We start from the raw sequence: 16,878 nt of genomic DNA, 5'->3' as shown, positions 1-16,878 counted from the left end.
ATTTGATAAAGTCCTTTGCACGTTGGGCAGTGTCTTGGGTTTGGCTTTCTTCACAGTGGATGTAGACACATCACATTATACATAGCATATGTCCTAAAGACCTCTCTGAAAGAAGAATCCTCAATCAAGAGTCCTTGACTGATAAAAAAAAAAAAATGAAAATTACTGACCTAGATCAAGTTTGATTATTGCCCATGTATTTCGGTCAGGGTGTTCCCTTGTCTCAGCAGTCAAGAGTGGGTATAGTACTGAGCACCAATGTGGAACATCACTAAATCTCTTTCCTAGCCTATGAGTTTAATCAAATACAGTCTATAGTTATTTAGTTCTAGTTGTGAGCTAGATTCTACCCTATGAACAAAGGGGGATACTTGTGCACTACTTAGCCCTAAAGGGCTTTAAACATTGAAAATTTAAAGGGTAAAAGTGGATGTGTAGAAATAACCAGCATATAAATCAAAGCAGAGTGCAGTAGGTATCTTAAAATATGGACCAAGTGGGGATTCAGAGATATCAGGTTAGGCCAGTGAGACCACTTAGTCTATACCAATGATCAATTTCTCATCCTACAGTTTACTGCTTATATCCTTCTACTAGAGCAGCACTCAATGAATTGTTGTAGAACATAATTATGAATGAATTACTGATATTTATCTTTTAAGCTTCATCATTGTGAGTGACAATGAATTAAATATTTCAAAAGGGAAAAGGCATAGTATCTTTCAAACTGTATTTTAATTCACATAATTATTTAGTTATCAGTTTTAATAATTCAAGAACACTTATAATTAATCTTAATGATCTCTGCCAGAGTCTTATACTTAGAATTTTACATTTGAGAACATTCCCTTTTATTACTTAAAATAGGACTTAGGAACATGGAGCAAGGTGGATTTGAAATTATATAAAGTTTATTTAAACTGGTCTTTTAAAATATGCATTCCCTGAAAAGAAATTAGTCCAGTCCAGGATGAAGAAGCAGGATCACCTGACCTATAATCATTTTCAAACCTTATTGAATTTAGATAAAACAGAAGTGTTCTATATATAAAGATTTCCATTTTTGACTTAGTAAAAGATCTTTGAAGATCTAAAAATCAAGTAATAAATCTTATTTTAACATCTTTTATATTCAAGAATCTTAACACTCAAATAAAACATGTTACTTAGCTTTAAATGCATATATATTAAACCAATTTCACCATTTAATTTTTCTAAACTTCTGTATTTTATTAATATCTGTTTTGAGCTCAAGTCATCAGAGATTTTGTTTGTCTCATACTTAGAGTTTATGTTTTTAGAAGAGGTTTTCAGTATTTCATAGTAAATTCCCCCAAGGTTTTAACTCACCAAGGAGAGTGACTCCTGAAAAAAATGAGAGTTTAATTTAGAAACAGATCTCAGAAAGCTCACAGAGGAAATGAACAATAATTCCTACCAAGACATGGAGGGGTCAATTTCTCCTCCCTCTGAATCAACTGTTCTAAGAGTAAAGAGAGACTTTCTCTGTTTAAAAGAGTTCTGTGTAATTAAGATGCTTATGAATTAGGCTTGAGGGAAAAGCTGTCTCCCGTAGGCTAAATGCAATACAATACCTCATACAAGTAGCATTTTATTCATTATATCTGTTTAAGAAAAAGAATGCCAGATCACTTTTTTTTAATAAAGCAATCTTCCAATTCACCAATAAGAGTAACTCTAACTTTTATTATTTTCTAGTTTTTATTTTTCAAAATACACTCATACAAAATGAGTAGCTCTCATATACCTGAGACTCTGTGGCACATACAGTACATACAATAATAATTCAGGCCTAAGGACATTTTCATATTTTAATCTATAAATAGAAAATATTTATAATTTAATGACTCCTCTCTGTCTTGAGATGGTTAAAAACAAATAAAAAGGCAGTAAAAAAAAATGCACACACAAAACCCAAATCTTTAGGATAGTCCTAAGTAAAACCAAAGAAAAAAGTACTAATTTTATAAAGTATGAACAAGTAGTAGATTCTAGCTAGTTCAATAATAACAAACTGATAAATACATGGATATCTATTTCTGCCCACTGGTTTCACTAAAAGCATACTATATTTGGGGATTCTATGTTTCCTTCTGGGTCAACTTTTCAATTGATTGAGGTCCTCAGATCACCATGCCCAAATCCTCTCTTGGCATGAAATGTCTGCATAGAACCAATTTAGCACTTGGTTACATACTATTACAGATGTCTCTGCAATAGTGACATGTCACTGAGCCAAGAAATACTTACGAGCATCTACTTATTTTGAGTACCTGGGCTAGGGGCTGAGAATACCATGATAGATAAGATAGATTTACCTTCTGAGCCAAATTCTGTTCTTCAAGGCACAGGTTTCTGAATGCTTTACCATTAATCCTCATTTGGCCTACAAATTCTATTAATCTGAAGAAAGAGCTATGCTAAACCAAACAAGTATATATAGTAGTTGGCAAGATCTTATTGAGTGAGTCAGTGTAAACTTATAGCAAGGAAGAGACAAGTTCACTCTTAACACAACTATCCAAATAACCTTTCTTAAGAATTAATTTCATTATAATTCTTTATTTTCCAAGAGAGAAAGAGGCCATTTCTGACTTCTACTGACTATTAAGTTTAAAACCCCCGGGTGATGTAGATGAACTCTTGGACACAATTTTCTCTGACAGTGACCATGGCCACCCTTTGGCCCGTCTTTCTGCTCTAAGAGGACACTCATGTTCCCATCCTATACCTTGCTGTTGTCATTCTGTCTCCTCACCTGGAAAATCTTTGTCCCTTCCAATGGCTCCTGCTTTTGGGGTTCAGGGATTCTCCTCTCTAAGAAGCCTTCCTGACCTGCTCTACTGTGAAGGACTGGCCATCATGGGGACCTGTACACATGTCCATCTCTGTTTATAACAATCTGGCAGCTCTCTAGAGGTTTCATGTTCTGTATGCATCCAGAGCCTTCTACCAAACTGCTAAGCGCTGTAAATACGTTTTCTTTTTCTTTCTTTTTCTTTCTTGTCTTTCTATAGTTAGAGTTAGCTCAAGAAAAGGCTGGGGACACAGCAAATATTCAGTGACATGCTGTTAAGTGAATGAAGGATAAAAAACACCATCAGCACTTCCCTTGGACCCAGGACCCTGCCTGAAAAAGCAGTTTGAAGGCACCTGTAAGATAATGGTTTGCAAGGGCATTATCTCGAATTTTTCTTCCTATCCCGTAGGAAATCTAAAGGAAATGGGTAAATGTCTCTAAGGCTGGGACCATAAATTCTACTAGGTGACTCTAATGAATCAAGTGAGGATTGTAGCAGATTAATGCTGCAGCACAGAAATGGATCTTTCATTGGAATGGAAAAATGAAAAGTTCTACTAAGACCATTTTAGGACACTGTTCCTGATAGTTTAGCTATTGATAACCTGATAAATTTCAGGTTCTAGAGTTGTGTTTACAGGATGCTTTATATTTAAAATTCATTTGGTTAAGGTAGGATGTATATTAATGCATATATTTATAAGTGTGTGCATGCACGCCTGTGTGTGTATAGGTGTGTATATTTAGAAAGGGCTGGGAAAGCATTACTGCTAAATAATGTCATGATAGACTTTATTTGATACGCTTAGTAATTCAAGACATTTCTGTGCACATATCCATGAAGTATTTGGGATTCCCTTGGATAATGCTTGTCATGGGACTGAAAATGTTTACAAGAGCAATATAAAAGTATCAAGGCAATAATTATTCAATTGTGGTTATATGTCCATAATTGGGAATGTAATTCACCACTGAAGTCATAAGTAATAACAGAATTCCCTAGAAAATTGTCTAGATTACATCTGAATCATTATACTACACAATAAACCTTTAACATCCTAAAGGACTTCCAAGGCGTGACACTAAATCTGACCATATTTAAACACACTCTTAGTACAGATTTGGATAATTCCACAACATACAAAGAAATATAAATGATTGTCTACATGCAGTGTGTTTTTTTTATATAATACATTCAATATAATTTTTGAAACGAGTATAAATACAATGGCTGCTATTTCACTGCATTTGTTATTTTGGTATTTGGTTATTGTGGGGCTTAATACAGCTGAGGATGAATTCATGCAATGATGACATCTCTTCAACCTGTATGCATGTCCCCATCTAGCCCTCACACCTTCCATGTGAATAGAACGAGGCTACTCCAAGCACTCACAATGAGATACACAAAACCATTTCTGAAAAGTTCTGCCCACTATAGTGTATCTACCACTCACCACCATACACCATACGGCTAGAGGTTTGCCACTATGTGGTTTCTTTTTCCTTTTTCTTTTTTTTAATCTTTATTTATTTTTGAGAGAGAGAGACAGACAGACAGAGCACAAGTAGGGGAGGGGCTGAGAGAGAGAGGGGATAGACACAGAATCCAAAGCAGGCCCCAGCCTCTGAGCTGTCAGCACAGAGCGTGATCCAGGTCTCGAACCCATGAACCATGAGATCATGACCTGAGCCGAAGTCAGATGCTTAATCGACAGAGCCACCCAGGCGCCTCAAGAAGCATATATTTTAAAGAGGATTCACTTGTATACTTTCTTTGGTTAAAGATAATATTTGAAATCAATATTCAATGCCCTAACTTGGAATACAGATAAAAAGGAAAAACACTTTCAGCTTAAAAAAATATATATAAATAGCATAATAAATTTATACACATTGGATCTGGTTAACAACCTCTAAGTTACTTGCCTGTCACACTAGGGATTTAAAGAATTGTTTTTGTAGCACCCCAACTTTGAAAAAATGAACTCTGTTTGTTTCTGATTATACAGTATTACATTTATAGAAAATTTAGGATGCACTTATTAATAGATGGAAGAAAACCCTCTCATTTAAAAAAAGCACTCATTATCTTGTTTTTGCTAACACTTTCTTTATGACCACATATGGACTTCTGAATATTCTGTTAATTGTTGTAGTCATGCTATCAATGTGAGAAGAAAACAGCCTAAAGTGTAACAGGCTGTTTCACATCCTACCTACAAATGCTTAAATCAGGCTCTGCAGATGAGAAAGTGACAACTACTTGGCTGGAAGAAAACTGCTCTGGGGCACAATCAACCACAGTGGGCCCCTGCCTTGCAATCAGGACTAGGAAGGGGTGGGGAGAATGGGGGGGGGGGTGATGTGGAAGAAGGTGCCCCCAGGGCATAGCTGCTGCAGTCTTCATGTCACACGCAGAGGCCGGGAGGAGGTTTCCTTGTTACAGGACCAAGATCAATAAGAGTGGCACCCATTTAGGAGGGCAGTATTTTTCTTTAGCTAGAGCGTTCCTACTGGAACTTGTACAAGGTATTTATTAATATATGCCTTTGGAAATCAGAATATAAAGTAACACAGATAACAAAACTGTAAACACTTGATCAAAAGGTACTTTATTTTTTCTGAATGCTTTGGGTAGGAATTTTTAACTCTAATGCAAAAGCACTTAAAAGAAATACTGCCAGATAGGGTTATTTTTAAATGATCCATGTCTGAATCAAACATAGATTATTTATGTCAAACATGAAGCCCTAACTTGTTTCTCTCAGGGAAAAATAATTATCTCTTTCACTACTAGCCAGTTAAAGTGCAGGAATTTAACAGATTCTTAATCTTAATCTGAACAAAACACCGACAGTAAATTCATTCTACTGCTTAAGAGTATAATCCCAAACATTCAAAATCCATGTGTAAATCACTTTAAAACGTTTTGGATTACTGTATCATTCTTAAATACCGCTCCCTGCTGGAGAGAAAGGAGAACAGAATGCAGCATTTACAATTTTTCATTTCATTTTAAAAATGCATTAAATTGTTTACAGCAACGTTAAGACAGACTCTTCTCTAAATCCAAAAGCATTTGGCACTATAATCCTGGTGGTACACTATGATTAAAGCAAACACTTCCAAGTTAAATTGCTATAATTGCTAAAAACACTTACCAATGGAAAATTGGAGGACAGAGGCTGTTGTTGTATTAAGGCCTGTGGTAATCTAGAAAAAGGAATATACCAAAATAAGACAAGACAGAAAGACAGGAGGAGAAAGAGAAAAGGCTGTCAGGAAGAAAGGAGACTGAGAAGAGGAAAGACAGGAGATTCAGTGTATGCAGTGGTTGGCTTATTTTAATTAGTATGTCTGAACACAGATACATTGCATGGTTCTCTATGGGGAAAAGTAGTGAGATTCTGACTCCAGCACTCGTGGTACATGTTTCCTCAGGGTCCTGTTGAAAACCATTTTTAGTGTGATCTCCTGGGTAATCTTGTGAGGGCTCTTATTAACACAGTCCCCTCCACTCACTCCTCAACCTCCCCTCCATCCTACACCAAAAGGTCTAGAGCCCAAAGCAAATGCCGTAAAAAGGCTCCCAAACAAAAACTGGAAGGTCAATTAAAAGCAAATGAGAAGAAAAAGATTATTTTGGGAAAAGCAGCTAGAAATACCTCAGCTAAAGGGTAGAGGACATTATTAGGGGATGGCAAAAATGTTCTAAAATTGTGGTAATGACTGCATGATTTTGTGACTAAATGTGAACTGTACACTTTAATTAAATGAACTGTAGAATATTGTATGTGGAATATCTGTTGATAAAACCATTACCTCTCCAAAAAAAGTAATCAAATTATGGCCTAGAAATATCCTTCCAATACATTTCTATTACTTCCTTTTAGTCTCTTGAAGAAGCATGCTTAAACAATTTTCCCCCTGCTGAAAGAAGAATGGTACCGTATTTAATTTTTAATGAATTTAAAGTACAAAAATTTTTTTAAAAAGTATTCTGTGGAGCAGCGACTTTGACCCATACCAGTTCAAATGAGATGAGAATTAGGGTTCTCATTTTCAAATACTATGTTGTTGGGTTCCTGACCCTATAAAGCTAATGTATGGGATGCCTCCCATGGCGGCATCTAGAAGTTACAAAGTGGACAACTGTGTTTCCACCATGGCGAAAGCAGTCAGCTGTCTTACTTCTGCTTCTTCTATGTCATAATATCATCCTTAGATGTATCAGTGGCCATGTGATGGAGTCCATACTGTGGAAGGGTCAGGAGATACCCAGGTTATGAATCGCCGAGGGGGAACTGATGGAAAAGCGAGTCAGCAAGCCTCTTGTTTAGTCAGAATTCTGCTGAGATGTGAGTATCAAAAGATCAGATGGGTGCTTTCCGTTTCTGCAACACAATTTGGAAAGGTGGCTGACTGTACGCTTTAAATATGTGACTTTAAAATCCATGAAGAAGCAGGAAACGTAAAAGAGGGGAGGGCAAGAGACACATTTTATAAGTTGTTAAATATCACTGTAGATATCAGCACCTTATTGATTTTAACCATAGCAAAAATCACTGGTGTCAGGGTGTCAGAGGAAATCCTCTCTGTGTAATTTAAATCCCTCATTATCACAGATAATTTGCTACAAGAAAACTGACCCTTCATGTCTAGAGCACTGATTCCTGTTCTCTTCCCCTTGCCTGAGTCATTAGAGAAAAATGGACCCACAGAATTTTCTTTAAATAACTAGATTAGCTCCTTTTCAAGATTACTTTAAAGGAATCTGTGTTGTTTTTGTTTTTCACCATTTTTAGAGTAAGTTCAACTATTTGTCCTCATGGTTTTTTTAATTGGATAATTTGATCTTACAGTCCAAAGAGAAATGAAAATCTGTAAAGTTTTCACATAAATTGAATGAATGCTCATTCCACCTCCAATTTTATATAGCTGAGTAGATTCCCAGGTGAATCATGAAACACTCCTCAGTAGAAGTTCTTTGAAACAATGGTGTCAGATAAGCTAAAAGCACCATGGTTATTGCTAAGGCTGGTGCATTAGGTATACTTGAGAGTCATAGGTACTATCCGGCTGGGTGTAATAAACGAGGCCATGTCACCTGCATGATGAAGTTCCACAGACGTGACCGCTGCTGGCACACAGTAAGTTGTTTGGAATATTGCCAAATTTCAAGTTACACGTGCTAACTGACAGTGACCCTGCACTTAGTTTAGTCATTGATTCTACATTTCTTTTCTTCACCAGGGAAGCAAAGGCATGGTAGAATGGTTAACTCTCATTGCTTTACCTTTACCCATTTTTTAGCCCATTAATAAAGCTGTCAGTTATAAGAAGGAATGGGAAAGATGAAGAGAAAAAATAACAAGAAGCATTACCTATAAAATCTGCTCACCTATATTTAGATATTAATAAATTTAGGTATTAATGAATTATTTATTATCCTGGCACTTACATATGTAATTTTAGTTTGCAAAGTTATAAAGTCTTTATACCTGACCTTCTAAAATGAAAGGGTCTCTTAAATGGCTTTTGATAAACAGTACAGCAACTCTGAATGTCTGACATAACTTTTCTCCTACCAAATTTCAGTGGTCTTGACTTATCAATTAGATCTCAAACCACAGAAGATTATTACGATCACTAAATGAATCTGAATTCACATCATAGGCTGAGGCTGTGTTTTCTGCATCTCATCACTGCAAATTTTGGGGGAGGGGTTTGATCCTGTTTTAGCCCAAACTCCTCCTTGTAACTAAAATGCATTTGCAAACAACAGAATAATTCAAAAGTAATTTCTTGAAATTACTTCTTGAAATAAAATGACCATGTGACTAAATTCACAAAATGGAGCTGCTCTTGCTGGAAGTATAAAAGATAAGAGCGTTAGCCTACTAAGGTTCTTTGCCTGTCGTTCTCTCCTTCACAAATTTAGTAAGAACTGCATTTATGAAAAATAAGAAGGCATATTTGTTAAAAAGTGATGTTTGGGGGGCTGATAGTTTTAATCAGTTCTCATACACAACAATTTTGCCTGTATTCGATCTTGAGGTACCAAGCAACTATTTGAATTTTAGGAAACATAACAGCATGTTAACTGACAACTGAATTTCTCCTTTCATTCAGTTGATCTGTCTTCTGTAAACACAGCTTGGGTACAGTCTCTATTTTTGCAGTATAAAAATTATTGAGAATTAGAAGTTGCTAGTGTGTAAAATACGAGTGTCATCTCTATCTTTGTTAATGTATCTTTATTCTATTCCCATGGAGTCCGCAACACAATCCCTCACACTTAGATGGGGATATAAATCGGCATATGCTTTTTTTTTTCTTTCTTGGATGAAAATGATTATTTTGAATATTTTCTTTTTTAGTTGAAAGCTTAATCTCATGCTAATTACATAATACAATTCAAAATTAGCCCACTGGGTATATAAACTCTAATGCTAAATAAACTGAGTGAAACAATCAGGATTAAAATATACATGGATCACATAAACTAAGTACTTCAGTTTTTATGCTACTGAAATATTTTGGTATTATATTCTGATATGCCTACTTCTTGTTAATCAATAGAAGCCAAAAAAGAATTTTTTAAGTGTTTCTAGAAAAATTACTGAATGGGAGAACATTCTAAAAAAAGCATTATCCTAAGCTCAATTAACTACAGTAAAATTTTATTTTGTTTTAAGGTTTTATAGATAATTCAGTCATGGTACATTATTTAAAATGCACTAGCAAATCTATTTTTTCAAGAAGAACTTCACTACCAGAGTCACATTTGTCTGCAGGAATATTATAATACCTTGTGAGACTTGAATTATGAGCACCTATTATTTTAATTTGCATCCAATTAATTCTGTTTGTGTTCTAATTTCAGCTAAAAACTCTTCAATTTATCAATGTTCTTCAGCTCGTATCTTTAATAAATTAAATGTATCCATTGCCAGGAAAGAGGTATTCAAGCAGCATAAAATAAGAAACACGTTGTAAAAATTAATGGACTTACACTTTGATAACTAAATCTTCTTTTAATTGCTTAGCTAGTTTTTTCTCCCTTTGGTATTGTGGAAGACAGTCTTTGGACCACTTTTAAAGTTAATGAATTTGAAACAAAATGTGTGATGTAGGGATAAAAAATACAACCTGTTACCTAAAAGCCCCATGATAAGGATGATGTGGGAGAAAAAAGAAGGAAGCTCAAGCTGAAAATCAGAAAAGCAAAGCATGAAAGATGTCATAAGTACAACATTTCTCGTCAAGAAACTGAGCCAGGAGTAAAACATAACAATTACTTTTATATCCTTTTTCAAGAATGTGAAATGTAGTCTTTCTGCCAGAACCAAGTAACAACAAAAGGCTCATTAGCCACATGCTGACGGCTAGTGTTTTTGTTGCTTTTAATTTCGAATGCTCATGTTTCATTTTATGTCTGATCCAAGAACTTTGGCAGGCCAAGTCTAATCAGTCTAAATTAAAGGAAAGTAACCTGCTCCTGAACAATGTGACACAAACCCAAATTTGTCCAAAACTGGTTTATTCAGTGTACTTCCACTTAAAAAAAAAATCAGTGAAGTTCCTTTGTGGTTAGGACACAATGTTTTAAAATAATGTGATAAAATTGCTCATCTAGCATTTTTGACTCGCAAAGAGAACATAAGACATTTAAAAGTAAAGCTTTACACAAGCACTTATAAAGCCACAAATTGTTTAAGTGTGATATAGATATATGTGTGTCATATATATCACCCATCATACCTATATTTTTAAAAAGCCATCTAATCATAATGATGCACCATGTATAAAGAGATCCATTGCTGTTATCAATTTTATTCCTGAATTATTTTACCATTTGAAAATAAACTAAAAAAATCACTGTTCCCAATTTTGAGATATCTGTAATAGGATTTATATATAATAATACTGCAAATTTTCATATGAGCATGAAAGAATATTTTGTTGGCAAAAAGCTCCATAAAGACAGTGTATTTGGAATAATGTACATAAATAGCATGTACTTACCAATTCTCTTGGACCATATGGCTCACAGAAGGTGACAGCATTGCCATGCATAATTGCACCACACTGTTCTCCGATCTCACAGTTGTTACATTCAACCCTGTGAGAACAGAGAATGTATCCACAGTCTGAGAATTAAGTAGCACAAAGTGGTTTATCGCTCAGGTAAGGAAAGAGGTAAGTTACCATTATTTGGTTCAAATTGACATTTTGAGGAAGGCTATAGTTTTTTGGTAGCATGACATGTTCAGGAAATGGGAAATCAGAAAGACTTGAACTTAAGTCCCATTTCTTTTAGTCACTCGCTGTGGTGGGCAAGTTACTTAATTTCCCGAAGTTTTGGTTTCCTCACCTATAAAATGATAACAATACCGACCTAATCTTACATAGTCGTCATGAGGATTAAACAAGAGAGTAAATGAGGCACAGAGGGCAGAAACAGTATTAATAACAGCAGATGGTATTATAACCAATAATTACATACAATATATATCACATCCAGTACAACAGTGTTTGCAAATATTAAAGATAAGCAAAGTAATATATACTTAAACAATGAACTAAAACTTGTACCTCTGAAAATAAAAGATGTTTTACAAATTTTAATCCTTTTTGAGTTGCTGTGTGAATGTTTAAAATTACTGTCCTCAAATAAATCTGAATGTCTATAAAATATACCATGCTAAAAATAATGAAATCAGATTATATTTAACCTACATATTAATCCAAAATAGACACAAAGTCTAAATCAAGCAAATTTTGGATACTGAGTTAATATATTCACCTTACAAATAACTTAATTAGCTGCTTTTTATTACTATAAAATGAAGTGGTTAGTAAAATCTTACGCCAGAATCTCAAAAATAAAATTATTCATGTTTTTAGGAGAAATTGAAGGTATGAATATTCTGGATTTGATTTTGCACATTTATAGCAACACAATGTTCTGCATCATGACATTTCAACATACAATCATTACATATATAACATGTAGGAAGGGTAATCTATGTTTCCTCTGATTGAACCTCAAACCACTTGAGAGCTGTGTTTCATGCAGAAAGGACATTTTTAGGCTTCACATTCTAGGTGCTGAACGTGGAAAGGTCAGCATGCCCTTTGTTCTTGAGATCACTGTATTTTGTCCTTTCAACTGCTTGCTAATTTCAGAAAAAGAGGGAGTAGGAACTCTCATTCAAGTAGGAAGAAGACAAAAGCGTGAAAAGATACCAGGTATCCCATAAAGCCAAGGGGCAGAACCATCGTAAATAAGTAAAAGCTTGGCAAATAAATTCCTACATGTGAACTGCATGGATTAAGTAACTGGTATTCTTTTCCATTAAGGTGCTTATAAGCAGATCAATAAGGTCAAGAAACTTTGATTTTTTTAGAATAAACAGAAAATTTTCTGACATGACATTTAAAATGTTAGTATCTTACAGCATAACAAATCTTAGTAGGAGATTTGAACGTTCTTTTGATTAGTGTGAAGCAAAATTCTAAAAAAAAAACTTTGACATTAGAAGAAACATAAGAGTAGCTTCATAAAGGTGACAAACATATCTCTGGTTCCCTGACATGTCTGACATGTTGTATTCCTCAAATATCTGTTGAAGGAATGAGTGAAGAAATATAAGACAATTTCATAAACAAAACTATTATTAAGGCTTGAAGTCTTAGAATAGTACCCAGTACACAGCTAGCATGATGTGTTAGTGTAACTGTTAGCTATCATCATCATCATCATCATCATCACTAGTGTTGTTGCTGCTACTACTACTGCTACTACTACTACTACAGATTTCTACCATTTTTATCCAGAACTAGCATATTAGGGTTTTTTCCCCAGAGAACTTATTACATGAACTTCTTACTACTATTTCTCTGTCTTTAAACTGTACATTGATTTTTTTCAAGGGGTGTGATTGTGATAAAAGTACAGAGAAGTAGCACAAATATTATAGTGGGGTACTCAAGATTATTTGGTCTCCAAGTCACTGAGAAATGGCTTGAGAGAAACATCAACTTTGACAGAGAAAACATTTTTAAATGTTTAACTCTAACAATGGTTATCTGCCATTTTCCTCCAGTGAACTCTAAACTAAAAGTTTCAATGTTGGCGAAAAGGTGGAAGATCTAAAACAAGATAAGGATGCCCACTCTTGCCACTTTTATTCAACACAGTGCTGGGAATGCTACCCCCAGTAATCAGACAAGGGAAAAAAAATCAGAGGCACCCAAATTGGTAAGGAAAAGTAAAACTGTCACCATTTGCAGATAGCATGATACTGTGTATAGAAAACCCTACAGACTCCACTAAAAAAAATTATTAAAACCAATAAATTAATTCAGTAAGGTTGCAGGATATAAAATTAATATACAGAAACCCATTGCATTTCTATATGCTAATAACAAGCTAGCAGAAAGAGAATTAAGAAAACAATACCATTTACAATTACATCAAAAAAGAATAAAATACCTAGGAGTAAATTTAACCAAGGAGGTGAAAGAATTATACTCTGAAAACTAGAAAATATTTAGTAAAGGAACTGAAGATGACACCAATAAGTGGAAAGATATACTGTGATCATGAATTGGAAAAATAAATATTGTTAAAATGTACATACTACCCAAAGCAATCTATAGATTCAATGCAATCCCTATCAAAATACCAATAGCATTTTTCACAGAACTAGAAAAGATAATTCTAAAATTTATATGGAATCACACACACACAAAAAAACCCAAATAGGCAAAGTAATGTTGAAGAGGAACAAAGATGAATGTATCACAATCCCAAATTGTGTTCAAGATATAGAACAAAGTTGTAATAATCAAAACAGTATGATACCAGCACAGAAACAGATACACAGATCAATAGAATAGAGTAGAAAGCCCAGACATAAATTCATATCTTTATGGTCAATTAATCTATGACAATGGAGGCAAGAATACACAATGGGGAAAAGACAGTCTCTTCAACAAATGGTGTTGGGAAAACTGGACAACTATATGTAAAAGAATGAAACTGGACCACTTTCTTGCATCATACACCAAAAAAACCTTAAAGCTAATTAAAGACCTAAATATGAGACCTGAAATCATAAATGTCCTAAAAGAAAACATAGGCAGTGAACTCTTGGACATGGGTCTTAGCAATATTTTTTTGGATCTGTCTGCTCAGGCAAGGGCTAAAAAAGCAAATATAAACTATTGGGATTATATCAAACTAAAAAGCTTTCACACAGGAAAGGAAACCATCAACAAAATAAAAAGGCAACCTACTGAATGGAGTAAGATATCTGCAAGTGATATATCTCATAAGGGGTTACTATACAAAATATATAAAGAATTCATATAACTCAACCCCCGAAACCTAAATAATCCAATTAAAAAATCGGCAGAGCATATAAATAGACGTGTTTTCCGAAAAAGATATTTGGAGGGCCAACAGACATATGAAAATATGCTCAACATCACTAATCGTCAGACAAATACAAATCAAAACCACAAAGGGATATTTCCCTCACACATGTCAGAATGGGTAATCAAAAAGATGAGAAATAACAATTATTTGTGAACATGTAAAGAAAAGAGAACCATCGTGCACTCACTGGTGGGAATATAAATTAATTCAATCTCTATGGAAAACAGTAATGGAGTTTCCTCAAAAAATTTAAAAAAGGAATATCACTTCGAGATGTTTGCCCAAAGGAAAAAAAAAATAATTCAAAAAGATAATGCACCACTATGTTTACTGCAGCATTATTTACAATAGCAAAGATTCAAAAGCAACGTTAAGTGTCCATCAATAGATAAATGGATAAGGAAAATGTCACACACACACACACACACACACACACAGAAGAACATTATTCAGCCATAAAAAAGAATGAAATCTTGGGGCGCCTGGGTGGCTTAGTCAGTTAAGCGTCTGACTTTCGCTTAGGTCATGATCTCGCGGTTCGTGGGTTCGAGCCCCACGTCGGGCTCTGTGCTGACTGCCAGCTCTGAGCCTGGAGCCTGTTTCAGTCTGTGACTCCCTCTCTCTTTGACCCTCCCCTGCTCACACTGTCTCTCTCTCTCTCTCTCTCTCTCTCCTAGAAATAAATAAAAATATTTAAAAAAAAAAGAATGAATTCTTGCCATTTGCAAAAACATATATGGACCTAGAGGCTATTATGGTAAGGGAAATAAGTCAGAGAAAGACAAATATTAAAAAATTTCACCTATATGTGTAATCTAAAGAAATATAGAAACAAACAAGCAAATAAACAGAAAAAAATCATAAATACAAAGAGCTGGTGGTTGCTATGGGGTAGGGAAGGGAATTAAAACATAAACTTCTAGTTAGAAAATACATGTCACGGGGATATAAAATACAGTATAGGGAAAATAGTCAATAATACCTTAATACATATATATGGTGACAGATAACTACAGTTATCATGGTGATGCATTTCGTAATATAAATAAATGTTAAATACCTATGTTGTACACCTGAAAGTAATATAATATTGTATGTCAACTGTACTTCAATTTTATTCTTAAAGGTTTTTTAAATGTTTATTTATATTTGAGAGACGGAGCCTGGGTGGGGGAGAATCTGCTCTGAGCTGTTGGCACAGAGCCTGATGTGGGGCTCGAACTCATGAACCATGAGATCCTGACCTGAGCTGAAGCCACATGCTTAACCGACTGAGCCACCCAGGTGCCTCTCAATTTTAAAACTATAAGATAGAGGCACCTGGGTGGCTCAGTCAGTTGAACATCTGGCTTCAACTCAGGTCAGGATCTTGCGGTTCATGAGCTGGAGCCCTGCATAGGGATTCTCTCTCTCCCTCTCTCTCTGCCCCTCTCTTGCTCACTCTCACTTTCTTTCAAAAACAAAAAACAAAAAAAATTTTTAAATACAATAAAAATACAAGATCCGTAAGTTAATTAATGATAAAAGTATCAATGTTGCTATGAAGTCTGAGGCTTGATGTTTGAATTCTCATAGCAATCATTCTATCTATAAATATTGATCAGGAGTCTCCAAATCAAAACTGTATAACAGAAAAATAATAGCTTCCCCATAGCTTTTACTAAATGGGATACAGGTGCAGCCTAGATATCTGTATATTGTTTAAAGAGGACTCCAACATAGATGGCCTACAGCCTGGCATTAGGAACCGACAGACCAGACAACAGATGTTTGATGTGTTTGCAGAACCATTTTTATTTTGTAAAATAACAAGAATTTAACAACCAGTAAGCACAAGAAAAAAAAAACATATAAGAGCCCTTTTCCTCATTTGGCTCAACAACCCTCCTAGACTTTTTTCTTCTTCATGGTGCTATCGATTCTGAAACTTGAGATAAAATTTACAAAGGCACTGGTACCCTGTTTAACTTAAAGATCTAGAATTACCATGTATTTAGAATTACTCACTGGGTTGCTGCTACTTGGAAGAACAATGACTCAATAAGGATTGATGGAACAAATCCATCAACTTTCTGCCAAGGTCTTTTAGATATTCTTTTCTTGAATTTCTCACAGTCTGAGAAATTATTATAATTTATCATGAATGCCCATCCCTCTGGGTGGTCAAATCCAACATACTCTTAGCTGCCAATGGTGTTATTTATTCATTCATCATTCATTAAGTCATTCTTGTAATTAGCAAACTTGTGTTAAGGACCTACAGGCACTGTGGTGAGCTTTAATGGAACAAAGACCAATAAAACAATGTTATTTTCTTTTAGGAGTTTACACTACAAAAGAAGCAGAGAAACAAGCACACAAGTACAACATAGGGTGCCATTGCAATGACAGCTATTTAGTGCCTTCTTTTAAGTGCCAGATATTCTAAAGCCCCTTTGAGTCTCTCAATCTCTATGAGATAGTGACCAGCATCCTCATTTTACTAATAAGAAAACTGAGCTTCAGAGAAGGTAAATATTTGCTCAAGTCACACAGCTGTGAAAGTCACAGAGTTGCAATCTGGCCCCAGGTCTTGCTAATTCCATCACCCATCACATTTTCCAGA

At 34.9% G+C, this 16,878-nt stretch overlaps 1 protein-coding gene across 2 annotated transcripts in view; it reads right to left on the bottom strand.

Annotated features, from left to right (window-relative positions):
- The window catches only part of RELN (reelin), a 544,526-nt gene that overhangs the window by 254,865 nt on the left and 272,783 nt on the right, over positions 1-16,878 (bottom strand). For both annotated transcript variants that reach the window (XM_039239122.1, XM_039239123.1), the window contains exons 7-8: positions 10,853-10,949; positions 5,986-6,037 (exon numbers count right to left, since the gene is read on the bottom strand). In XM_039239122.1, the coding sequence (XP_039095053.1) occupies positions 5,986-6,037; positions 10,853-10,949 (149 nt within the window). The remainder of the gene's footprint in view (positions 1-5,985; positions 6,038-10,852; positions 10,950-16,878) is intronic.

Source organism: Hyaena hyaena, unplaced genomic scaffold, assembly GCF_003009895.1.
Source record: "Hyaena hyaena isolate Hyena2069 unplaced genomic scaffold, ASM300989v1 scaffold_152, whole genome shotgun sequence".
In the NCBI taxonomy this organism is placed as follows: domain Eukaryota; kingdom Metazoa; phylum Chordata; class Mammalia; order Carnivora; family Hyaenidae; genus Hyaena; species Hyaena hyaena.
Note: the sequence above shows the minus strand (reverse complement) of the source record. Positions and strands in the feature narration are given on the sequence as shown.